This window comes from Macaca thibetana, chromosome 9 (genome assembly GCF_024542745.1).
Source record: "Macaca thibetana thibetana isolate TM-01 chromosome 9, ASM2454274v1, whole genome shotgun sequence".
NCBI lineage: Eukaryota > Metazoa > Chordata > Mammalia > Primates > Cercopithecidae > Macaca > Macaca thibetana.
In genome coordinates this window covers 106,704,744-106,732,069 of record NC_065586.1, presented here as the reverse complement: position 1 = coordinate 106,732,069, position 27,326 = coordinate 106,704,744, and the positions used below count along the sequence as shown (strand labels likewise).

General features: G+C 39.7%; 1 protein-coding gene and 1 non-coding gene across 2 annotated transcripts in view; both read right to left on the bottom strand.

Moving 5' to 3' along the window:
• SMC3 (structural maintenance of chromosomes 3) overlaps positions 1-15,357 on the bottom strand; it is a 37,623-nt gene extending 22,266 nt beyond the window's left edge. Inside the window, exons 1-10 of the mRNA XM_050804267.1 lie at positions 15,208-15,357; positions 14,015-14,090; positions 9,337-9,375; positions 7,665-7,732; positions 5,276-5,347; positions 4,860-4,939; positions 4,078-4,156; positions 1,784-1,901; positions 715-890; positions 175-255 (exon numbers count right to left, since the gene is read on the bottom strand). Of these exons, the coding sequence (XP_050660224.1) occupies positions 175-255; positions 715-890; positions 1,784-1,901; positions 4,078-4,156; positions 4,860-4,939; positions 5,276-5,347; positions 7,665-7,732; positions 9,337-9,375; positions 14,015-14,090; positions 15,208-15,222 (804 nt within the window). The 5' untranslated portion in view covers positions 15,223-15,357. The remainder of the gene's footprint in view (positions 1-174; positions 256-714; positions 891-1,783; positions 1,902-4,077; positions 4,157-4,859; positions 4,940-5,275; positions 5,348-7,664; positions 7,733-9,336; positions 9,376-14,014; positions 14,091-15,207) is intronic.
• On the bottom strand, positions 6,303-6,404 carry LOC126963507 (small nucleolar RNA U13). The gene has a single exon (XR_007729136.1). It is a non-coding gene; the product is annotated as a small nucleolar RNA U13 (small nucleolar RNA).
• Positions 15,358-27,326: the final 11,969 nt, after the last annotated feature.

The following is a 27,326-nucleotide window of genomic DNA, read 5'->3' as shown; positions in this document are numbered from 1 at the left end:
ACACACCTGTGCTTCCAGCTATTTGAGAAGCTGAGGCAAGAGGATCGCCTAAGTCTGGTAAGTCAAGGCTACAATGAGCCATAATGGCACCATGCACTCCAGCTTGGATGACAGAACAAGACCCTGTCTCAAAAGAAAAAAGTAAGTTTACATGAACCTTGTTTAGAATCTTACCTCCATTTTATCTCTTGCATCCTGTTGAGCATCTCTTAACTGTCTGGATTTTTCTCCACTAGTCTCTCGCTTAGCAGAAAGCTAAGAAGAAAAAAAAAGTTATATCTAACTCATTTTGTATTTACTAAATATTTCATAACATCTAATAACAATTTTTATATGAAAATAAACCAGAAGTAACCAAATTTTTTACAAAAATTTTAAGTGATTTTTAACTAGAAAACTGAAGCACTACCTAAAATTTTTGTACAAAATGTCAGCAATACTAATTACAAAATACATTCTAAAACCACAAGAAACCTTCAAAATGATTTTCCTCTCATCTGCCTAATAACACCATCTGATTATATTTCAGATAATACTATACAGCAACAACCACGTGGCTATTTTCTTTAAAAGAAAAAACTTGCTGACTAATAAATTCATTGAGAGGTTAAGTTTCTATTTAAAATCACTGAAAAGTGTAATTACGGCCTGAGTTTAACAAATTCACAAAAACAAAATTAATCTGATTTTAAGTGTCAAAGGTAAATATTTTACCTCATCAAGTTTAGCACGAGTCTCGTTAAGTTCCTGATTGTAAATGGTATATTCCAGGGCTCGTCTCATTTTATCCCACTTCTGATACTGAGCTAGTTCTTCCTTTTCTTCCTCTAAAGTATGTAATCTCTCTTCAATGTATTTTAACAACTCATTGATTTTTTCCCGTTTGCCCTCTTAAATGAAATAAGGAGAGAGATGGAAGAATTGAATAAAATTTTTATGTAGTATCACTTCTTCAACATACCTTGAATTAAATTCTTAAGAACTGTAGCATTATTTCTCTGATGTAATGTGGTAACCAAATTTAAAATACTAAAATAGCAATTAACCCGTTTATGCTGGAGGTTGTAAATTTTTTTCTGTGAAAAATCAGACCTTGGCGATGACCTCAGGCAGTAGATATAGGTAATACCCACAAGCTTAGGATTCCAATAACGGAATGCTAGGCATAAATAGGTTAAGATCCTTTATTATGAAAAGCAACACAGAACAAATTTACACATGGTGACACTGGTTCTTTTATAACATGTAGTAAGGGCCTCAGTTTAAGCTTCCTTTTAAAAAGTCAGTGTGCTGGCTGGGCATGGAGGCTCATACGAGTAATCCCAGCACTTTGAGAGGCCAAGGCAGGCGATCACCTGAAGTCAAGAGTTCGAGATCAGCCTGGACAACACAGTGAAACCCTGTCTCTACTAAAAATACAAATATTAACTGGGTGTGGTGGTGGGCACCTGTAATCCCAGCTACTTGGGGAGGCTAAGGCAGAAGAATCACTTGAACCTGGGAGACAGGTTGCAATAAGCAGAGATCATACCACTGCACTCCAGGCTGGGTGACAGAGCAAGGCTCCATCTCAAAAAAAAAAAAAAACTCAGTGTGCCTTTCAACAATATTTTAAAAAGCTACTAACATCATTGGTGTTATAGATTCTCAATTTTTATTAATAACAGCATTATCTACTGCTGCCGTATACTAAACACCTACTATATTCCTATTATGGAGCTACTCTGTCACAAAAACAGTAATTTGTAACAAAAAAAATAAGGCAGAAACACATTTATTTTACCTGTTTCTTTCATTAAGGAGATGCTTTCTTCCTTTCGTTCATCATACACTCTAGTACCAGCTACTTCTCTTAATAGCTTTAATCTCTGAGAATCTGGTGCTGTTGCCATCTGGTTGATCTAAAATTTTTAGAAAAATAATCATTATATAGCTGTAGCCTCCGTTTAAGAACAAGAACTCCACGTTGAAAGGTTTTTAATACACATGAAGTTTGGGTATCCCTTATGCAAAAGCGTTAGAAACCACAAGTGTTACAGATTTTAAATTTTTTCAGGTTTTGGAATATTTGCATTTATACTTACCAGCTGAGCAACCCAAATCCAAAAATTTGAAATCCAAAATGTTCCAACAAGCATTTCCTTTGAATGTCACATCCACACTCAAAAGGTTTCAGACTGTGGAGCATTTTGTATTTCAGACTTTTGAATTTATGACATGCCAAGTTTTAAATAGATTATGATTTGCCTAATGTCATTTGTATAGCACATATGCCTACATATCTATGTCTCCTTTACTTAAATTTACCAAATAAAATCCAAATACAACTGTTACGTTCATAATTCTCCTTTATGAAATAGGGCTAACAAGTGAAGGAGTTATCTCACACCACCATCTTTTTCTTAGTCAATATGATAAGGTACAAAAGATGAGCTCCATTCTCAAAAAACAAAGTATTTTTATAAGGGGAAACCATCACTGACTACACTTTTTTTTAAAGCTATAATAATATACTAACAGTACAATTCTCCCCCACTTTCCATGGGGAATTGGTTCTAGGACCCCCTGCAGATACCAAAATCCAAGAATGCTCAAGTCCCTTATATAAAATGGCACAGTATTTGCATAAAACCTATGCACATCCTTCCGTACACTTTAATCTCTAGATTAATTGTAACACAATATAAATGCTATGTAAACAGTTATACTGTAGTTTTAAATTTGTATTATTTCTTGAACTGTTTTAAAATTTTGTTTATTTTAAATATTTTTGATCCATGGTTGGTTGAATTTGCAGATATAGAACCCACAGATACAGAAGGCTAATGATATGACAAAATGGTATGCTTTAAATATAGAGAGAATGGTACAACTTAAGTGCCATGCAACTTAATATATAACAAGTATCCCTAAACATCAAAAATGATACCACTGCATTAAAAAGTTGAAATTATCTCTAAGAAAATATGGTCTATCAAAAGTATCTACATCAAAGAATCATCCTTCAGATCCTCATTATTGCGCGCTCCGATTATACATATTTGTTCAAGCAATTTACTCACTTAAAAATTATTTATCAAATGACTACAACATATGTGCCACTGCTGGGGCACTGGAAAAGAGCAAAGCAGAAAAGGTCCCGCCCTCATGGAGCTTACATTCTAGTGGAAAAAGACAGAAAATAAGTATTAACAGTATAAGTGTTACGAAGAAAAATAAAACAGATTAAGGAAATAAAGCACATAGGGTTGAGGGGAAGGCAATGCTTTTAGATGAGGCAATCAAGGATGGCACAGGGGCAGAAACTGAGATGAAGTAAAAGGGCCTACACTGAGAGCAGAGGGATCTCAGAAAAGTGCTCTTTCAAATCAGCCTCCCTTTAAAAGAATGCCTCTCCCACAAATAGTAAAATCGGGAAAAAAACTTGTTCTTCCACTACCACATTTTCTAAAACTGAAACTCCATATTCTTCCTAATCACTTCTTCCGAATGCTAACTTTCCAATACATACCAAAAAAAAAAAAAACCTACAGTATAAAATAAGTGAATATTCTGAGAATTTTCCCTAGTCCAAAAAAACTGAAAGTACATGAGAAGAGAGCAGAACAATCAGCTAAAAAAGTATGTAGTTTGGCAGCTGAAAAAATGTAAAAAAACACAATCCCTATTAGGGAAAATAACGTAGCAAAATAGCAGATTTCTGGTAATGTTAGCTTTTCAGTATTTTAATTGTGATAAATAACTGGGTAACACAAAATATTAATTTTAGGAAGTTTTTCAAATGTGATTTTTATAGAATTCCTACAATATTCTTAATTATTGCAACTTTCATAAGCCAATAATGTCTTCCCATACTTTCACCTCAGTAATACCAGTCGCTAGGAAAACAAGATCCACTTAATATGCTGAAATACTTCCATCTCAACATGCAATGGACAGACCTATTTGGTACTTTATGGCCATGTAAAAGATATGGCCATTTTTGCTTCAGCTTAACCACTCGAATCAACCAAATTCATCACTCAAGAATTACTCAGAAAACAAATTCTATTAAAAAAGGACATACAATTGTTTTACCTTTCCTTGTTTAACAATATAATAAGGATTGCTTCGAGAAAAACCAGCGCTTTCAAGGAGGTTCATCACATCATTTTTCCTGTTGACAAACAATGAAATTATATTCAGGTAATTTTAAAGCACCATTAAGCAATGAGTAGACTAGCCCCTCGGTTGATAGCATTAGGGAGGGCAGATCAGTAATTATAAACCATCTGTATCATCCTCAAAACTTTCTGATTCTTACATTTATCCTCTATATTGATTTGTCGAAGATGAAGCAAATACTCCTCATATATGAAGCAGGTAAAATAATACTTTTTTGTAAGGAAATCATAAAGAAAAATGCGACTGGGCGGTGGCTCATGCCTATAATTCCAGCACTTTGGGAGGCCAAGGCAGGCAGATCACAAGGTCAAGAGTTCAAGACCAGCCTGCCAACATGGTGAAACCCCATCTCTACTAAGAATACAAAAATTAGCCAGGTGTGGTGGCGCGTGCCTGCAATCCTAGCTACTCAGGAGGCTGAGGCAGGAGAATAGCTTGAACCGGGGAGGGGGAGGTTGCTGTGAGCTGAGACTGCACCATTGCACTCCAGCCTGGGCAACAGAGTGAGACTCCATATTAGGAAAAAGAAAGAAAAATGCTGGCTGGGCGTGATGGCTCATGTCTGTAATCCCAGCACTTTAGGAGGCCAAGGTGGATCACTTGAGGCCAAGAGTTCAATACCAACCTGGCCAACATAGCAACACCCCATCTCTATTTAAGTACACATTCATTTCTTTAAAAAGAAAAATGCTTACGTGACCATCTTCTTGTCTAAGAAATACTGATCCTTTTTGGCACCAATAACTCTTCGAAGTGAAACTTCCTCTTTATCGATCTAAGAGAAAATGTAAAAGCCCAAAGTTTAATAGTGAAGGAGAAAACTTTTTAAATAAGGTCATTTTAAAGTCCTTGACCATAACTATTGATTTTAAAATTTCAATTATCTCACTAAAGATAATACTACGAATACTTAATACTCTTAACCAAGACACTTTTCACAACAACTTGTACATTCCCATTTGTTAACAGAGTATTCACTGTAATTTTAAGATAAAATCTATAAAAACTGTAATTATAACAAATTATAAAAGCTTAAAAAGTTTCAAAGTATGAAGATTAGCTACTCCAATTAAATTCTCAGCATTATTTAAAAAAAAAAAAGGTTACTTACTGGTAACCGGTTGTCTGAATTATCAAAAATAATCTCCACAAAAGCAGAAATAACACGAGGACCAGTACCTTCCTAAAAATGAAAAAAGTGAGAAATTTTTCACTTAATAGTATATTCATATCCTTTAAAAGGATTCTTAAAGTCTAGGGCATAATAACAAGTCTGATTCAATGGAGAAAAATTTCTACTAGACACATATATATACACACACACTAATGTCTCTGCTGTTTTGGCAAGAGGGATACAAACTTTGGGGATATCCCCAGAGAGATAGTATATATTCCTCTTGCCAGAACAGCAGAGATGTTAGATTAGGATAACAAAAATTCTCAACCAAATAGTTTCTGATTCTAAATAAAAAATAAGAACTATGCAAGACATGTCAAAGTTAGATATCCTTAAATTTGATTCTACAGACCACTTTATTAGACTGGAAGACTGGGGCCATTTAATTCTACCTATTTGCTAATACCTAACATACCATAAGACTTCTCTTACAGTCTCATTTTAATGCTGCAAAGAAATCCTAATAAATCATGGGATAATTACCAAAATTCTGTTTTTTAAAAAAATTTGAGACATTCTACAGTTTTAAATCTATTATAGAAATACACACATTTAACATGTGTCACATTTAAACCAATCTGTGACACAAAAACTATGGTACCAAGTCCAGATACCTTCCAGATTATAGAAACTGTTACTATGTAGTAAATACAATGAAGAACTGTACCAAAGAGGTTATTATTTTAATGCCAATCTGAAAAACCTAAAAAGTTTTCTATGGGAAATCAATTCTGATTACTGGGCTACAAATTCAAACTAAACAAGGGGAAAAGACAGACAAGAGATAAACGAAACAACTTCCTATGTGTGAGAAACACTGTTAAGATATATTGAGGAATTTCATTTTCTAGTCTTTAATAAGCAATATTCAAACCAGAAGGATTAATTACATCATTTTTTGTAGTCTTTCACGATTTTCTATCCTAAAATTACTTTAGTCTATTACTCATATTTTTTTCCACATAACATTGGTAATGTGCCAACATCCTAACAAGGTTTGAGGGAGGCATGACTCACATGAACACGAAAACCCAATCATCGTGCTTATGAATTACAAAAGGACCCATTTAATAAAATATTCTAACTCACATTACTGTAAATAAACAGGTGGTCCCCGACTTATGATGGTTCAACTTAACAAGGGTGTGAAAGCAATTTACCATCAGTAGAAACCATAATTTGAGTACCCATAAAATCACTTTTTTTTTTTTTTTTTTACTTTCAGCACAGTATTCAATAAATTATATGAGAGATTCAACACTTTATTATAAAACAGACTTTGTGTTAGATCATTTTGCTCAACCATAGGTTAATGTCCATTTCTGACTTACGGTATTTTCAGTTTATGATGGGTTTATCAGGACATAACCCCACTGTAAGTTGCAGAACATCTCTACTGTTTTTCATACTGGAAAATGATGTTTACTATCTAAGTACAAATATGGCTAAAACAACAAACAACTTGTATGTTGTTTAGTTTGCAATGGTTGTTTCTCTATGCTCCCAATTTTTGGTTCTGCATCTTAAAGTTCCTAATCTCCAATCTCAAACTCCTCTTCTTTCTCCTCAGCAAACGTGCTTTTAAGCCTTTGCAGATCACATCCTTAAAGAAATTTATATGGAAGACATACCCACCTATAGGTAAATCCTATAATTTTCTCCTAAACATTGTATAAAAATTAGGCCTTTATCTGGCATTAACATGTTAGGCTAAATTTCATAGCAGAATAAAACACTTATGAAATATATCACGTCTCCTTTAAGAAATTTATATGGAGGACATATCTATAGGCAAATCCTGTTAATTTTCTCCTAACCACTGCATAAAAATTGGGCTTTTGGCCGGCACGGTGGCTCAAGCCTGTAATCCCAGCACTTTGGGAGGCCGAGACGGACGGATCACGAGGTCAGGAGATCGAGACTATCCTGGCTAATACGGTGAAACCCCATCTCTACTAAAAAATACAAAAAAACTAGCCAGGCGAGGTGGCGGGCGCCTGTAGTCCCAGCTACTCAGGAGGCTGAGGCAGGAGAATGGCGTAAACCCGGGAGGCGGAGCTTGCAGTGAGCTGAGATCCGGCCACTGCACTCCAGCCTGGGCGACAGAGCGAGACTCCGTCTCAAAAAAAAAAAAAAAATTGGGCTTTTATCTGGCATTAACATGTTAAGATAAATTTCACAGCAGAGTAACACACTTATGAGATAGACTGTGTCTGGTTCACAAAGAATCTGAAATTTGAACAAATGCTTTTTTAACCAGCATGGAAAATTTATTTTTAAAATACATTTAATATCAATAATGTCTTAAAGCAGTCTCACTCACATGCAATAAAGCCAACCGCTGTTCTGGACGAAGATGACTAAACTCATCACTGAGAACAAACTGAATTGCTGGAAATACAAAAAGAACTATTAGTATACCCTAAAAAAGTGTTTATAACTTATTTATAACTTCCCACACCTCAATAGAACATAGTGTGTCTGGTAACAGACAATGCAAATAAATTATCTGTTTCATATAGACAAAAGGAAATGCAGAAAACGTGCCTGCACATAAGACTAATCAGGTAGGAAGTGATATAAGAAAAATACTGAGTTTTCATTGAAACATTTAAAGTAAGAAAATAAAGAGAAAGCACCGAGATACACGAAAACAGACAAGCAAAACTAAGGTATATTTCCGGCTCAAAGTGTACACTGACCAGATTAGGTTAACACTGTATTTGCTTTATTCCCCACTAGACATAAATGATATGAGTTAAAATCTTTTTTAACAAAATAGGATGTATGAGAATATGCTTAAGTGGATACTTTACCAAAAGAAATAAAACTAAGGAAATACAAGGAAATGTTTGAGATGCCCAACTTCTACTACACTTCTTATATTACACTGAGCTCTGTAAGAAGGGGCCATTCCTACTTCCATATAGAGTACCTAACTGGACCACCCTGCCTAGGAAGTGGAACTCTTTACTCAGCTGTTCTTGTCCCAGTCCACCCAAGAGACCTCGGCATTGTGTGTATGTGCGGGGCGGGGGGGAGGGGGTTGCTCGCATCAGCAAGTACGTGCATAAGCATTAATGTGTGTGCTGTGGACACAGGTCGGGGTGAGGAGACTTCACACTGCCCTCAACCCTGGAGATTCTGAAATACTTCCACTTCAGTCCACTCTCTCATCATTGCCAAATTACAACCACAACAGGATATACAGGCTAGAGAGTGCCTTTCAGATTTGTGTGCACAGAAGGGACAGAACCTTTACTCTTACTAAGCCAGTCCACTAAATGCTCCTTTCCCTCAAGCATTACCCCAACTAAAAAGTTCATATTTTTCAACCTACTCCTTAACAGTCTAATTTTGTTAAAATGTTTTTCTCCTCAAAGGATTTGTTAACAGAAGCATTGCTATTTATACTTAAATGCAATTTATCTTCAGAGAGAATTTTCGAAGCTCTATTTACTATCTTCAAACTGACAACAGTCTGTTCAGTTTCAAGTTTTTTATATCTCTTCATCCTTTACAAAGATGACTAGTTTAGAAAACGTTTTTAAAAAGGTGAAATAAGAAAGATGAACCATTTTCCAAAACAATACTATGAACTATTCTACTGCATTTACATACATTTAAAATATGCATTTATAACACTTATATATTACATTCAAGTTTAAAAAGCAATTTCTTACATACTATTGCATTCCATTCTTACAAACCATCTAAGGTAGACAGGGCAAACATCCAAACATCTCCATTTTTAAAGTGAAAAGAACAATTTGAGAGGCTACGTGCTTTGCCCAGTCTCACATAGCTAATCAGCCACTGGGTATAAAGCAGAATTCAGATCTGTACACTCTAAACCCTCTACACTAAGCTGCAATCCCATATAAAGTATTTCTTGGGTTTCATGCATACATAACCTCAGAAAATTAATGATTTCAATAAACTACCCTAAGATACCCAGGTCTTAATATATTTACAATTCAAAAAACAATACCTACCATAAAAAAAGTTACTTTTTCCAGATCCATTTCTGCCCACTGGAAAATTTCAAAAAGTACAAGTTATTTTACATAAAAACCAATAAATGTAAAACTGTTTACCTTTTTAAAAATACTCAAAATTTTTAAAATCCCATTTTCTAATACATCTTAACATCTGAAATTAAACAACGGTGAACAAAAGAAACCAATAAAACAACTATAATCACCAAATGAATTCAATTTTGTACAGACTTCTAATAGTTTTTTTCTTTAAAGATATTTCACAGTTGATCCTTTTCCTCTTACCCAATAGTTTACAATGAATAGGAGTAGCTAAATATACTACCTGGCTCTTATAATTTATCATATTACAACGGATATATAATTCTATTTAACTATATATATGTTTAACAATTGAAAGATTCATATATTGCTAACATTCTAAAACAATCATTTTAAATCCTTACAGTGTTCTCATGTTTACAATCAACCCTATATTATCATGTGTAGTCTCACAGAACCACAAAAGTATAAATAATTTTAAGGTACTTTTTGACTAACAAAATTCAAATATAAGCAATTCAATACTTAAAAGGATATCAAATCCTTTTGATTTTAAGTAAGTGTATTTGTTTAGTGAACTTTTCAGTGTTAAGACTCATAAATAACTATGTCAGTCTTCTCAATCTTGAGCCAGAAATATTCTGAGCAAATTAACCACACAGTTACCACCTTTAATGCAAAGTAAATCCCAAAAAGATCATGTCATGCCAGAAAGGACACACTTTTTAAAAAAACGCATATGACAGACGTAGGAGCCAGCTTGAAAGGGGCTTTCAGTAGCTAAATCTAGGGGTAATCTGAGCACCAAAATGACTAAATAAATTATAAATTATTGGTGGGGGGAATAATCCATGCATCCATACCAATAATAAAAAGATAAATAAGTAGGTAAGGAAGGAGGAGAATTACCAAATGCCAAGTTGTAAATGTGAAAGGAGATCTGGAAATGAAAAATCATTTTGTGACCATCAGAATAAAGGCAAGGGTCATCAACAGATGCTAAATGTAGGCACAAAGTTTGAAAAGGAGCACAAGATTTACATGGTCCAAAAGCATCTGCCTATATTACTTATTAGTTGCAAGGGAAAAAATAATACCTACACAGTGGAAACATTAGACCTTGACTGGGTGATCAAAAGTAATATCAGTAAGAGTCAGACCTCATGTGCCTCCAGATGTGATATCCTGAAAGGGATACAACATCACTTATGTCTTAATTCTCAAAAACAACGTTATAAAAGACAAAAGCTGTGGAAATGATCCAGATTAAAGGAGACTAAAGAAGCATGACAACTATGCAACGCCTGCTCCTAAATTAGATCCTGCACTGGAGGGGGGAAAATGCTATCAAGAACATTTCTGGGTCAGTCAACATAACTGTAAAATGGACAGATTTTTACTATGTATTAAATTTACTTAAGTTGTAAATTATACTTTGATTATGAAAGAGACTATCCCTCCTCTTAGAAAGTACACATTAAAGTCAGAGATAAAGGACTGTGGCATAAATAACTTACTCTAAGGAAAAAAGTGTGTAGAGAGTGGAAATGATATAGCAAGTGGGGAAAATGTTAACAATAGGTGAATCTAGGTAAAGGGTTTATGAGTAGTCTCTGTACAGTTCTTATTGGGGCAATTTTTCTGTAAATTTGAAACTATTTCTAAATAAAAGTTTAAGATGACAATTTATCATTAAATGAATAAATATTTCAAACCATAATCCATCTATAAATAACTGAAATTTTAAGAATTTCTTTGTAAGAATTACTCTTACCTATAGAGTGGAACACTACATAGCAATTTTAAAGGATGCTGAATATTTAATAAAGAAAGATATTTCAAGATTTATCCTGAAGGAGAATAACAATTATCAATAAATTACATGATGAACCCATTTTTATTTAAAAAGGCTTAATTACAGATGTATACAAAGACTAAAAACAAATTGAGGCAAATACAGTTTATATATGGCCCCAGATTCATCTTTCTCAACCCAGGCCTTGGCTGCCAATCAATGGAGAGGCTCAGTCTACTAACACCTCTGGTAGATTCAAGCTACCTTGGGAGTACATTCAGGTACTCCTGAATTGTGAAGATGGAAAGGAGGCTATAACTCCCTGACTACTTCCGGGTGTTAGTTCCCAGGGAACCACAATCCAAAAGTTTGGAGGCATTAATGCCGGATGTAGAAAACTTTGACCAATGAAAGACAGGTGCCAGCAAACAAATCCTTGTCCGAATCCAAATCCATTCCTCTATCATCTGACCTTTCTAAGGCATGGTGGGTCCACAAAGTCTGTAAGTTATTCAACATGACTGCAAACCACCTGTGTCTTCTTTAGAACTCTGTGACCAGCTTTTCTCTTCATTCTTGCCCTCAAACTGCACCTCCCATTAAAGCCTTAGCAGCTAAGCCTGTCTGTGCTGTTTTCTAGGAAACCAGGACTAACCACAAGTATAGACTGTTATTATTAAGAATGGTTATCTCTGAAGAATCATGGTGTGCAGTAAAAAACAAAGAATGGTTACCTCTGGGTAAAAGGAGTATAGTTTATCTTAATTTTCTTCCTTTTAGCTTTTCCATAATGTTCTATAACTAACATGTATTTCTTTTGTTAAAAGGTTAGGGGGAAAAAATCCCTAAAAAGATACATGTTTGATGCATATACCCAAGAGATATTTTTTAATAGTCAACATCATTCATCAATCAAAGTGGTATGCTTTCACCAGATATTTTTAAGGCAAATCTCAGTACATAACTACTTTTGGTCTTTCTTACATTACTAATGTGCCTGGTTTTAAAACATGTTTAATCAGGAGTTATCTTGGGTTCATTTGTTTTAAAAACCATTTTCCTTTGTAATAGTGACTGTTAACAAATCCAATGCTGCAATCACAGTAGTAAAACAGCTAACTGATAATAGCTAAAACAATGGTATTTGATGGACCTTATAGATAAAATGTAATCATTCTAGCTAATAAGTTATTTTACAGATGATTTATAAAATCACACAAATGAAATATTAAGATACTTATTTTAAGGTGCAAGTTAAAGAAAATATAAATCTAGTAATTCTTATTTTTCTACATTTCTAAAGATTTTCCGATTGATGAAAAAAATCAGAAAGTACTTGTATGCAAGCAAAACTCCAGTACAATTAAGCCACCCTATGGCATGTCAATTCAATTAAATGACTTCAGTAGACAGAGCACAAGCGGGAAAAAAAGTATGTCTTCTTTATTCCCAACTACAAGGCTGCTATTGATAAATCAAGGGCAAAAAAAACCTGCCTTCAATTTTATAATTTTATACAAAATAAAGTATGATTCTCTGAGGGTCTTCTGGAAACAGTAATATGAATCTCACCTGCGTGTCACAGACTGAATTGTGCTCCCCTGAAACAACTGACACCTTAAACCTGAATGTGACAGTATTTGGACATGGGGGCCCCTGGAAGATGATTATGGTTAAATGAGGACATTAGGATGGGGCCATGTGAGCACACAGCAAGAGAGCAGCTGTCTGTAAGCCAGGAAGAGCACCTCACCAGAACCTAACCATGCAGGTATCCTGATGATGGATGTCTGACCTCCAGACTGTGAGAAAAAAAAATATCTTGTTTAAGCCACCAGTCTACGGTATTTTGTTATGGCTGCCTTAGCAAACTAATATACCGCTTAGTCTGGACTCTGTACAGCAAAACTGCGTCAATAGCAGTCTGTTTTTCTGGTGTCCAGAAGCACTCCTTTCATCTATCCTGTAAAATACTCAGCAGAATGTCAGAAAACATCTTTGTTAGCTGTATCAGCAAAATGCACACTACAACCTGAGCCATCTATAATGACTACATATTGTTAATGGCAATCACCATTAGCCCTTTATTCTCACACTTACATAAGGGTTCTCATTTAATCTTCCCAACAGCCCTATGAGACAGGTTTACAAATGAGAAAACTGAAGCTTCTCAAAGTCTCAAAAAGAACGCGTGACTGGGATTTTTTTTTTTTAATTATTATACTAGGGTACATGTGCACAACATGCAGGTTACATAGGTGTACACATGTGCCATGTTGGTGTGCTGCACCCATCAACTCGACATTTACATTAGGTATTTCTCCTAATGCCATCCCTCCCCCAGCCCCCCAACCCCCTACAAATGGGATTGGAACCCCATTCTGTTATGCTCTAAAATTTATGCTCTTCCAATCTAGCTACATGGTCTGTCCTTAGAGACACTGAACTAGAGGGTTGGGGGGAGGGCAGGAATTCTGGGATCTACTTTGTGAATAAAAACTGTCTTGTCTCTGAAATAAGGCAACAGTCAGCATTTTAAGATATATAACAAGAACAGAAGGGCGCAAATGCTTTAAAACTCTCTTACACATACATACAAGGCTACCCAGATAAAAAATGGGTAACTTATGAGTGTCTTATCCAAACATTTTAAGTTCATAGAAATAAGCAATTCATCAGCGCAATAAGACAGAAAAGTTATTTCAAGCAGAAAAATATACATAACTTTACTTAACATTCAAAGACAATTCCTGTCTCCTTAAGCCAATATACAAATCGACAGAATTTACGTTATCTGTATAGACTATAAATATGACCGAGTAAACCAAGAACACTTACCAATCACATTATGTTTTGAACTGAAGGGATCTACAATTGTTTGATCTCTGTAACTTCGAAAACCCTGGATAATCACCTAGTAAATAAAAAACACTTTTGAGAACTCACCCCCCCAAAAACAATACATTAACATTTTTCTCTTGAATTTCTTTCTTGTTTCTCATTTAATGCAATATAGAAAACCTGCAATTTCATATAAGAAAAATTCATTTTGGAAAGTGGTGATTAAAAATCTGCTTTAAGAGAAAAAAAAAAAAAAAGTCCATTCATCGGTAATCTTTGCCAGTGCAATGCTGCTGGGTTTTATTTTTTTTAGGCGTTATAGTTGTCAACCTGTTAAGGATCTTTCAAAATCAAGAACACTGTGTGAGCCTAACTGGAACACTAGACACTGCAGTACAATAGCAAGTCTATCCAGCAGGCCGACCGGCCCCAGCTCTCCTGACTCCAAGACCACCGAGTGCTGCTTTCAGTCACTCACACCGGCCAGCGCCAGCCAGAAAGAGCCCACGTTCCAAAGGAGTGCTCAGAGCCCGACAGATCCAACAGAAAACCGTCTCCAAGGCCGTGTGCCTGGGCTCATCTTTGTGGTGGACTCCCGCGCGGGAAGACCCTTTTGACAGAAGTAAACAACCGGGGGAGGCGGCGCTCCGCATCCTGCAAGCAGGAGGGTCCCGCTCACTTCGCGGGTTAATCCGGGAGAGGAACGGCCCCCCGCAGTGACACCTGACACCCCCAGCCTGTGCCCCCAAGGCCGCCCCCGAGCCGGGGAGGCCACGTTTCCACACATCCCACGCACATGACCCGTGCGAGGCCACCCGTGCAGGACCACACAGCCCTTACGCCCGCGGCCGCCCCGGCGCGGTGCCCCCGCCAGCTCTCGGGCCGCCCGGGAAGGCCCAGTCCCACCCAGCGGCCCGCCCGCCCGCCCTTCCACACCTCTCGGAGATCCTGCCTCTCCCAGACCAGCGCCAGCGGGGAGGCCCAGGCTGCAGGGGAGCACCCCAATTCTCCGCGACCCCGCAGCCGGGACACTCGCGGGGCCTGGGGTCCCCTCCTCCCCCACAGTCCCCGCCCAGCCCTGGTCCAGCCTGTGGAGAGAGGGAAAGGCTGCGGGTGGCGCCGCAACACTCCCGCCTCAAGGAGCAGTCCCTACCGGCCTATGACGGGGTGGAAGGACGCGAAGGCCTTACCTGCTTTATGTACATGATTCCGGGCCCCTGGCCTGGAAGGAGACTTGCCCGGGAGCAGCGACCGCCCGGCTGCACGGTCAGGTGAGGCGCCTACGCGACCCCTCCCCCAAAGCGCCGCTCGCTCCCCTCCAGCCAAACAAAATGGCGGCGCTCGTGGAGGCGGAGTCCGCGCCTTGGAAGGAACCACCTTGCAGCCCTCACAGGGCGTAGGAGGAGTCAAGTTCAGGTCTGCTCTTTCTTTTAGGCAAAACCAGTCTTCCACAGCGTTGTTTGATGGATTTCATTTGAATATAGAATTCTGTAGCTAACGGTTTCCTGAGACTTAGTCAAAAGCTTCACTCGGAGAAGCCATGACCGTAAGGTTGGTCCGTACCCCCTCCGAGCGCAGGGCCAATGGTCGCGTCCACGAGGGGGTAAGGTTCCGCGCCAAAGCCGGGTGGGAGACTCCGAGGGCCAGTAGCGCTGCGGGCCGTCGGCCACGTGATTCCGCACTGTTTAAAAAAGGGGACCGCGCGCGCTGTGCCAGTTCTGGAACACATGGAATGCTGGTGACTGTTGGAATTCTGTGCACAGAGTCCCTGCTGCCCCTTTGTTATAGCTCTCCCTAGGAACGTTTACAATCTTAGCACGCCCCAAGCTGGTTCCGAACTGCCCACTCGCAGGACAACCCCGAAGGGATTTGTCAATGCTCGAAAATTTGTTTTAATATGTGTTAATTAATTCCCTCCGTAACTGTTTCTACTCTGCCATCTGCTATAAATCTAGGCAGATCTGTATAATTGCAACAAAGATTTAGGTAAGGCTGAAAGGTTTTAATCTACTTTAAAAACAAAAAAAAACCAGCCTGGATTAGGTGCTAGTGGCAACCCTAGGTCTCTCTGATCCCTATCAGTCTTGGGAGAAAAACATCATTTGTTTAAAAAATGGATCTCTGAGCTCTGAAATTACTTGCTGGGAAGAGAACAAAATACCCAGATCATCCCCAGCCCTCCGGCCCGCTGCTGGAGGCAATTCTGGCCTTGATTATTTCTAGATTGAACTATTTTTAATAGCCTCCTAACTGCCTCTGTTAACCAGGGTATCTCCCTAGGAGTCCTTTATGTGGAGCCCGGATAAAATCCTATCCAGCCCTTGCTTTAAAATAAATAAATAAATAGGCCAGGTTGAGTGGCTCACTGGTGTAATCCCAGCACTTTGGGAGGCCGAGGGGGGAGGATCACCTGAGGTCAGGAGTTCAAGACCAGCCTGGCCAACACGGCGAAACCCCCGTCTCTACTCAAAATATAAAAATTAGCCAGGCGTCGTGGCGGGAGCCTGTAATCTCAGCTACTCAGGAGGCTGGGGCAGGAGAATTGCTTGAATCCAGGAGGCAGAGGTTGCGGTGAACCAAGATTGCACCACTGCACTCCTGCCTGGGCAACAGAGGGAGACTCTGTCTCAAAATAAATAAATAAATATTTAACCATTTTCTTTTCTTTCTTCTATTTTTTTTTTTCTGACAGGATCTCGCTCTGTCACCCAGGGTGGAGCGTAGTGGCTCGGTCATGGTTCACCGCAGCCTGGAACTCCTGTGTTCAAGCCATCCTCTCACCTCAGCCTAGGGCTGTGGCCACCAAGCCCAGCTAACTTTTTTTTTTTTTTAGAGACCGGGTCTCCTTATATTGCCCAGGGTGGTCTCTAACTTCTGGCCTCAAGGGATCCTCCCACCTCTGCCTCCCTAAATGCTGGAATTACAGGCATGAACTACTGCACCCAATCTAAACATTTTACTTCTAGATTTTAGTTGTATTATTTAAAGCTTAGGCCAGATGTGGTGGCTCACGCCTGTAATCCCAGCACTTTGGGAGGCCCAGGTGGGTGGATAACTTGATGTCAGAAGTTTGAGAACAGTCTGGCCAACATGGCAGAGCTCCATCTCTACTAAAAATACAGAAATTAGCTGGACACGGTGGCGGGTGCCTGTGATCCCAGTTACCTGGGAGGCTGAGGCAGGAGAATCACTTGAACCCAGGAGGCAGAGGTTGCAGCGAGCTGAGATTGTGACACTGCATTCCAGCCTGGGTGATGGAGAGAGACTCTATCTCAAAAAAAAAAAAAAAAAAAAGTTTTAAGCCTCTAATTCCTAGTCTACAAAATGAAGATGATAAAACTTCATCATATTCAGAATTACAAACAGGGTGTATAAGATAATCCTATTTACCTAAAATTGTTTTTACCTATGTAGGTAAAATATGAAAAGATGGTGACTAAAACATTTAAATGGCTTTCACAGTGATGGGAGTTTTACTTTCTTCCTTAGGCTTTTCCATATTAAATGAATCTTATACAATTAGCTTATATTATTTATATAGGCAGAAAAAAAGATCAGTGAAAAACCTAAAATAATCAAAAGGTGAGCCGGGCGTGGAGGCTCAAGCCTGTAATCCCAGCACCTTGCGAGGCCGAGACGGTCGGATCACGAGATCAGGAGATCGAGACCATCCTGGCTAACATGGTGAAACCCCGTCTCTACTAAAAAATACAAAAAACTAGCCGGGCGAGGTGGCGGGCGCGTGTAGTCCCAGCTACTCGGGAGGCTGAGGCAAGAGAATGGCATAAACCCGGGAGGCAGAGCTTGCAGTGAGCTGAGATCCGGCCACTGCACTCCAGCCTGGGCAATAGACCGAGACTCTGTCTCAAAAAAAAAAAAAAATCAAAAGGTGATTTTGAGAATGTAATGCTTTTGTTTATATTTACGTATTTTTTTGTCTGTCTCTGCAAGAATATAAATCCAAGAGAGAAGGGACTTCATTTTGTTCCTGCTGTTATTTAGTAACTAATTCACAGAAAGTACTCAGTAAATACTTATGAGTGAAAAATGCACAGAAGCAAAGTACTTACCACTGTGCAGGGCTCACATATGCCAGCTGTTGGTGTTTAAAAGCTCCCTATGTCCCCATTTCACCCACCTTTCATCCCCCTAAGGAGCATCATTATCTTCTGGTAAGTACGTAGGCGTAGAACATATTGATCTCCTTTAGCCAGGATGAATAGTTCTTCAAACCTATGAACTATCTGGAAGCAAAGGGACATTCCTGAAAGAAATTGCCACCATAAAGCAGAATGCCAGCTGCACAGTGCCTACTAGCTCATAGCTAAACAACGGAAAACTGCAGCCTTTGAAACAGTGCCCCAAAGAATTAAAGAAGCCTGTGACTAACAAATTCTTGAGTTTGCAGGATAGCAGATGAGAAAAGAAACAACTTGCTGAAACTCCCTCCACTTGTAATATTAAAAAACTGGCTGAAATTGCTTGGAACCAATATGACCAAGTGGAGTTTGCGCAAATGATTTGCTGACATCACAGCCTGAATTTCCAGTGCATGGTTCATACGAACTCCCCTTGAAGTCGACATATGATCCATGTGGTGGCATGAAGAGGTAACTGTGCATGCCTCAGCACTTTCTAGACCTCCCCTTTCCTTCTGCCAATCACCTACTAATCCCAGAATCCACCGATGAATATTTTTCTAATAAAATTGCTACCTTAAACCTAGTACAGAGAGACACATTCGAGCTGGATTCCTGTCTTTTTAGTCAACTTGCAATAAAAAGCTTTTCTCAAAAACCTAGTATCATACTATTGGCTTCTAGCACATCAAGCACTGAGCCCTTTTTGCTTGGTAACATCATTTTACATCTAAACATCTCATTAACAACACATGGCATCACCTCAGTGCTTTTCTTTCTCTGTCCCAACCCCGCCTCGGATTGATTCGGCATGATCACTTAGACACACTAGAGTGGGAGGGAGGAAAAAGAGATATTAATCATAAGTCTTTAAGAATGGAGTCTTTAATGCTCAAAGCACAGACACATAGCAATCATAATCCCGTATATTTGTGTAGCTCCTCACCCACTTCAAAGTGCTATCATGTGTATGGTCTGTGTTAGGTTTTTTCACTGATGCTGTGAGGAGCAAGAGTACTTATTTTGCATTGGGTTGGAAACCCAAGGGTCTTATGCTGACTCCATTTGACAAATTCCATGGCTTGGGACATGTCATTTTACCATGTGACTTTAGTTTTCCTGTAAATAAAATGGGAATATTCTCTGCCTTTCCAGGCAGCAAAGATGCAGATAGAGATTTGCCCCAACAGACAGTGATCAGACTTTGGGAGTGCTGGCCCACATCCCGGCTCTACCACTTGCTGACGTATGACCTGGGGAAGATTAACCTCCTGAAGCCTGTTTCCTCATCTATAAGTAAAGATTTTAATGACATCTATGGAAATTTCCTTGCAGATCAATTAGGATGATTTATTTAAAATAACTGGCACAAGACATAATGTTAGCTATTTTTGTTATTAGTTCATAGCCAAACTTGTATTCAGCAAATCCCTGGGAAAAGACAGCAAAGAGCTTTCAGTTTAGAAAGGTCAAAATGCCAGGAGAAAACTGACCAAAGACTCTGGGACCACCCAACCCCTCATTATTCATGTATTCATTCATTGAACAGATAGTTACTGATTACCTCTAGCGTGAATGTGTCTTTTTTTTTAAGACGAATCTCGCTCTGTCGCCCAGGCTGGAGTGCAGTGGCTCAATCTCGGTTCACTGCAAGCTTCGCCTCGCCAGTTCACGCCATTCTCCTGCCTCAGCCTTCCCAGTAGCTGGGATTACAGGCGCCCGCCACCACGCCCAGCTAATTTTTTTGTATTTTTAGTAGAGACAGGGTTTCAACGTGTTAGCCAGGATGGTCTGGATCTCCTGACCTTGTGATCCGCCCGCCTCAGCCTCCCAAAGTGCTGGGATTACAGGCGTGAGCCACCGCGCCCGGCATGAATGTCTCTTAATAGTGTTGAGGAGGAAGAAACTTTTCCTCTGCCCTTTTCATGTTTATGGATGAGGTGTGGAGTAGGGGGCTATCCATGAACATAAGAGGGCAGGAGCTGAAGGCTTGGTGGTGAGTCCTAGCTACTCCGGAGACTGAGGCGGGAGGACGACTTGAACCCAGGAGTTCAAGGCTGCAGTGAATCATTAATGTGCCACTGCCCTCCAGCCTGGATGACACATTAGCAAAAGAAAGAAACAGATTTTAATCACTTACGTTTTTAAATGTGACTCAAAAAAGCAGTTACAATTTGGGGCTTATATACCCCAAATGGAGTTTGAGACCAGCCTAGCCAACATGGAGAAACCCCATCTCTGCTAAAAATACAAAAATTACCTGGGCATGGTGGCCTGCACTGTAATCCTAGCTACTAGGGAGGCTGAGGCAGGAGAATTGCTTGAACCCAGGAGACGGAGGTTGCAGTGAGCTAAGATCACGCCACTGCACTTCAGCCTGGACTCCATCTCAAAAAAGAGAGAAAAAAAAAATCCATTTTGACTGTGTGCTCATTGGTCAGGGAAATAGCCACAGGATGGGTTTACGGACCCAGTGCAACCAATGTGAAACAGACTTGACCCAGGACTTCATTTATCACCTGGCCTTTGTAAGCCTCCACTGGATCAGGGGAGCCATAAACATGTTTGAGCTCACTGTCAGCTCAGATCCTATGTCCAACAGCATTCAAAAGATCCGGGTGTTCCCCTTTTCCTAGGGTTCAGTACTCTGTTAAGTTTTAGGGTCAGATTGAAGGAAATGATACTGAATATACCCAAGGAGAAAATACACCTTCCTTAGGACTCAGCTTCCCCTTCAGCTGATAGGCTGTGTTGTGAGATCTGCCTCCCGTACATAAACTGGATAAGGGGTTGACACTTCCCGTTGCAGTGACTGATATCGGCCTGTGCTCGCTCAAGCCTAATCTAATTTGGTATGTAAGTGAAGCTGTACACACTGTCACTGGCTGCCGACTTATCTCACTCCTAGGACAACGTGGTCTATGAGCCATAGCCACAAACCCCTATGGATCGTAGACTTAAACGCGTCCTAAGACAAAATTATAACGAATTTAGTTTAAAGATCTTAATTGGCTTTACTTGTGATTCTAGAATCAGCAACACATCCTTCTATGAAAAAGAATGCATATTCTGGTGAGTTGAGCAGAGGATCATGGCATCATGGCTTTCTAGGTAGAAAAGGGCTGAGGAAAGCAGACAGAAAACAAAATACAGTTGTTTCAAAGTTGCTCTCCTTGTAAAGGTTGAAGCAGAGGAAGCTTCCTCATCATGCTGGCTAAAACAGGCCTATTTAGGAATTTGGCTATTTTCTCTCTCTCTTGATTTCTTGAAAGGTCAGATAAACAACTTAGTTTTGGCGTGGTGATGTGGAACTTCAATATGAGTAAATCAGTTTTGGTTTGGTCTGTTGGGTCTAGTGCAGGAGCTCCATGAAAACCAATGACCTTCTATAAATTTTATTTAACCTAAGAGCTAAAACTGCAAAACTCCTAGATGAAAACATAAGAGTAAATTGTTGTGACTTTGTGTTGGCAGTGGTTTCTGTAACATTTTGCCAAAGCACAAGTAACACACACAAAGAAGATTAATTGTACTTCCTCAAAACTGTTGTTCACTAAGAGAAGTGAAAAGACAAGCTATAGACTGGGAGAAAATATTTGCAAATTATATACCTGACAATTTATGTGTGTGTGTATGTGTGTGTGTGTATCCAAACTATATAAAAAACTCTTACAACTCAACAATAAAAGACAAACAACCCATTTTAAAAATGGGCAAAATATTTGAATACACATTTCTCCAAAGAAAATAAACAAATGGCCAATAAAGGTGTGAAAAGATGCTCCACATCATTAGTCATCAAAGGAATGTCAATCAAAACCACAATCAGATACCACTTCATACCCACTAGGATGGCTAAAATAAAAAGACAGACAATAACAGGTGTTCGCTGGGATATGGAGAAATTAAAAGCCTCATATGTTGCTGGTGGGATTGTAAGATGACGCAGCCACTTTGGAAAACATTTAGGTACTTTCCAGAATAGGAAAATCCACAGAGACAGAAACAGGTCAGTGGCTGCCTGGGGCTGGGGATTGGAAGGGAAGGTTTGAAAATGGAGTATAGATTTGTTTTTTAGGGGAGGAAGGAAAGTGTTGAAAATATCCTAAAATTATATTGTAATGATGGTTGCACGACTTCTTGAATATAGTGAAGACAACTCAACTGCATACTTTAAATGGGTAAATTTTATTGTATGTGAAATACATCTTAATAAAGCTGGAAAAACCTAGGAAAAGATTTCAACAGTGAATATTTTAACCATACCAATATTTAGACCCTGTACAGATGACAATGTATAGATTATCTAAGTCATTCTTGAACCATTTCATAAAATATAACAGTGCTGTATCTAATTGAAATACATTATAATTTCAAATGTGCTATTGAAATCTCAGGTTTAGATCATCTTTATACAAAGCTTGAGCTATTTAGATTAATGCAGAAATCCAAATTCTGGCATAGAATCAAATATGCCATGTTCCAGATTCCCAATTTTTTATTCAGTAGTAACTGTATCACTAGAAAGTTCAACACAAAACTACATTATTTAACATAGTGTAAGCTGATACATTTTCTGGTTTAAATTATCTTGTATAATTTAAAAGGCATTTAATACAAAATCCCTAAATCTGGTATTTTTGGAAGAAAGCAATGAAATGCAAAAAACAAGTTACGAAGAAGAGGGAGGTGTGGCCAGGCATAGTGGCTCATGCCTGTAATCCCAGCACTTTGGGAGGCCGAGGTGGGCGGATCACGAGGTCAAGAGATCGAGACCATCTTGGTCAACATGGTGAAAATCCATCTCTACTAAAAATATAAAAATTAACTGGGCATGGTGGTGTGCACCTTTAGTCCCAGCTACTCAGGAGGCTAAGGCAGGAGAATCGCTTGAGCCCAGGAGGCAGAGGTTGCAGTGAGCCGAGATCGTGCCACTGCACTCCAGCCTGGGCAACAGAGCAAGACTCCGTCTCAAAACAGGAAAAAAAAAAAAAGAGAGAGCGAGAGAGAAGTGAACTACAGACCCATGATACAGGGACATAGCTGAATCTCCAAAATATTATATTGAGTGTGGCCGGGGGCAGTAACTCATGCCTGTAATCCCAACACTTAGGGATGCAGAGGCAGGAGGAAGGCTTGAGCCCAAAAGTTTGACACCAGCCCGGGCAGCATAGCAAGACCCCATTCTCCACAAAAAGGAAAAAATGTATGTATTATACTGAGTGAAAATAGCTTTCCCCTGATGCATACATACTGTATAATTCTATGTATATGAAGTTCTTGAACAGATGAAACACATCTATGGTGGAAAAAAATCAACTCTGACAAATGAGGGCATATAGGTTCAGAAAAAAATCAGAAAAGTGATTGCTTCAGGGAGAGTTGGAAAGAACCAGGAAGGAACATAGGGAATTTTCTGGGAGATGATGATAATGTTCTGTATCTTTATAGAGATTTGGATTCCACGGTTTATGCATTTGTCAAAACTCAGTTAAGAATTTTGGAGGAGCTTCTGAAGACTTTTAGGGAATAGGCAGTTACCCTGTGATTCTCCCTGAGCGTGTACATGTTAAATAAATTTGTATGCCTTTTCTCTTATTAATCTGCCTCATGTCAGTGATTTTCGAACCTCCAGGGGAGCCAGGGCCTTGACCCCTATACCTCTCATTTCTGGACATCCAGTAACTTGGATGCTTGCAATGAAATATGTTTTTGGCAACCTTTATTTTAATATCCAGCAAAACTGAAGTGGAAATTATTCAATTTTCAACCTCCCACAGACTATTACATGAGACTCACCTAACCCTGGAACTAAAATTCTTGCAGTTCTTCTGAATGGTACACAGAAATACTAGAATGTTCATAAAGGAAAGGACATTGACGAGGGAAAAAACACCTTGAGTCCTGTGGGGGAAAGAAAAGAGCACAAGGCCTGGAGAGTCAAGAAGCTGGAGTTCTCAACTTTCCTGAGCCTGGGTTGTATCAGCTCTAAAATAGGAATAAAAATATCTGCCTCACATGTTTTCTGTGAGTTGAAATGAGATGAGGAAGGTGCAAGACCCTAGAAAGAATGGCCCCATCGTAGACTCTTGGTCAGCATGGTTGAGTCACAGTCCTGGTGGTGTGAAGTGGGGTCAGGCAGGAAAGTGACATGGAAAATGTCTGCAGACTGGGGTGGATTTGGGTTCACGAAGAGGAAGGATGAAGGCATTTCAGCAGAGGAGAACCACTCACCTGAAGGCACTGAAGTGAGTAGGAGCCTGTGGTGTGTGTTAAAAATCCTATCTAAGGCCAGGTGCTGTGGCTCACGCCTGTAATCCCAGCACTTTGGGAGGCTAAGGCAGGTGGATCAGGAAGTCAGGAGTTCGAGACCAGCCTGACCAACATGAAGAAACCCCGTCTCTACTAAAAATACAACAAGTAGGTGGGAGTGGTGGTGCTCACCTGTAATCCCGGCTACTCAGGAGGCTGAGTCAGGAAAATCACTTTGAACCGGGGAGGCAGAGGTTGCAATGAGCTAAAATCACACCTCTGCACTCCAGCCTGAGTGACAGAGAGACTCCGTTTAAAAAAAAAAAAAAAATTCCTATCTAAGGAAATCCCTGACAGCTAATTCAGCGGAATTGCTGATGGAAAGAAGAGTGCAGGGTGACTAGCTGCAGAATTCTCCCTTCCTTCTTTTTTCTTCCATAGGAGATGAAAGCAGGAGTCTTGCTTTTTGGTGAAGGAGGAATGGCAGGAAAAGCAAACCAGATAAGCCACTCACCTAGTGAAAAAGCCCCAGCCTGGAAATCAGCAACTGGTCCCAGATCTGTCACCAACTGTGCTGCAGACCCATGGGTGTAATGGCTCTGTCTGTGCTTCAGTTTCCCTGTTGGCCACATGGAAATCATATCCCTTTATTTCCTTAATTCATTCATCAGCAAATTAAAAAGTAGGAAAACTCGGCCGGGCGCGGTGGCTCAAGCCTGTAATCCCAGCACTTTGGGAGGCCGAGACGGGCGGATCACAAGGTCAGGAGATCGAGACCATCCTGGCTAACACGGCGAAACCCCGTCTCTACTAAAAACACAAAAAATTAGCCGGGCGAGGTGGCGGCGCCTGTGGTCCCAGCTACTCGGGAGGCTGAGGCAGGAGAATGGCGGGAACCCGGGAGGCGGAGCTTGCAGTGAGCTGAGATCTGGCCACTGCACTCCAGCCTGGGCGACAGAGCGAGACTCCGTCTCAAAAAAAAAAAAAAAAAAGAAAAAGTAGGAAAACTCCCTAAACTCCATGGTTATACAAATTTAAGATGTTACTAGTGCACAGCCCAGTCTGAGTGAGAAAATGTGGTGGTGATGCAGAGAAGCTTGGAAACTGAAAAGTTTGAAGGAACTAGCAATATAGGTTGTTGCTGAAGAATGAAAAGGAAGGCGGGCACGGTGGCTCACGGCTGTAATCCCAGCACTTTGGGAGGCCGAGGCGGGCGGATCACGAGGTCAGGAGATCGATACCATCCTGGCTAACACGATGAAACCCTGTCTCCACTGAAAATACAAAAAATTCTCCAGGCGTGGTGGCAGGCCCCTGTAATCCCAGCTACTCGGGAGGCTGAGGCAGGAGAATGGCGTGAGCCCGGGAGGTGGAGCTTGCAGTGAGCTGAGATCGCACCACTGCACTCCAGCCTGGGCACAGAGCAAGACCTTGTGTCTACAAATAGTAATAAAATACTTTTTTAAAGTAAAAAAAAAAAAAATTTTGGCCAGGTGCAGTGGCCAGGTAGCTTCAAGGTAAGATTTAGAAAAGAGAGACAAATTCTTTCATTGCTTCTCTCACAGATACCTGGGAGACATTGCAAGACCTCTTTGGGGACCTTAGCATCGCAGAAGTTCTACAGTTCTACAGCTGCAAGTAATGGATTCTGCCAAATCCAGGGAGCTTGGAAAAGGTTCTAAGGCTCAGATGAAACTGCAGCCTGGCTAACACCTTGATTTCAGTCTGATGCTACCTGAGCAGAGGGATGTTACCTGTGCCCAGACTTCTGGCCATATTTCAAAAAATTTCTGAGGCTGTAGACTCTTTCACACAACAACAATGTAGTTGGTGCAGTAAAATATCTGGTGCAATAAAGACTCCAAAGACAGCAAAGGTGAGGTACAGGGCAAGGGCAAAGTGCACATATGATGTACCTTGATGTCATAGTTTCTCATTGCCCTCCTTATCTCCCCTATACTGCTAAGAGATTCCAGTCTCATGAATAAGAAAGAGATACCTCACTATTGCCCAGTTCCTATTCAGTTCTCATGGTACCCAAGAAATAGAGCTGGCACCCCAGAGATGTTCCCAAATTATAGTTCTGTCTTGGTGATGCCTGGGACTGTCAAATCACCCAAGAGAAAACCTAGGACACTCCCATCTTGGAAGATGGAAGAAGAACATTTGTGAGAAGGTGGGATTTAGAAAAGAGAGACACACTTTTTCATTGCTTCTGCCACAGAAGAGAGATAACTAGGAGATGTTGCAAGACCTCTTTTGGGACGTTAGAGAAAAACCTTACAGAGGAGCCTTTTCAGATACTTGTAACAAGCCCCCAGAACTAAAGACTGGACTCTTATACCTCACAGGAAATACAGGTCCTCAGCCCTCCACTGAATGATGCCAGGAAAATTGTCATTATTGGAAAAACCTGGTGATTTTAAAAAGAAGTGCCCAAGAAACTCTCAATAACCTTCATTTTGCTTCTCTACTTAAAATTAACTTTGTGCCACCATAATCTTCAAATTTTTATTTTTAAAAACTCAATTCTCATATGAGCATGTGTCATAGTTTGATTTAACTTATTAATGAGGGAATCACTAAAATGACAAAGCTGGTTTAGAAGAGAATGTAAGAAACTCAAATTTACACAGGTGTTAGAAAAAAAGAGTGCTGAAATATTATTCCTAGGTTAGACACAAAACTAGTAAATATTCTACAGGGTGATAAACTATAACCTTTAAGGTTATCTTTTTCTAAAGGTCAAAAGAAATTCATCATATCGTATCAGTTTTCTTCCATTTTCTACAGCATTGTAAACCATCTGGGCCTTAAACAATTGTGAATACTAAGTCATTAATTATATTGAAAGGACTTGCAAATTTTTGTTGTTGTAGTTCCAGGTTTTGCATTACTTTTCTGAATAAGGACCTTGA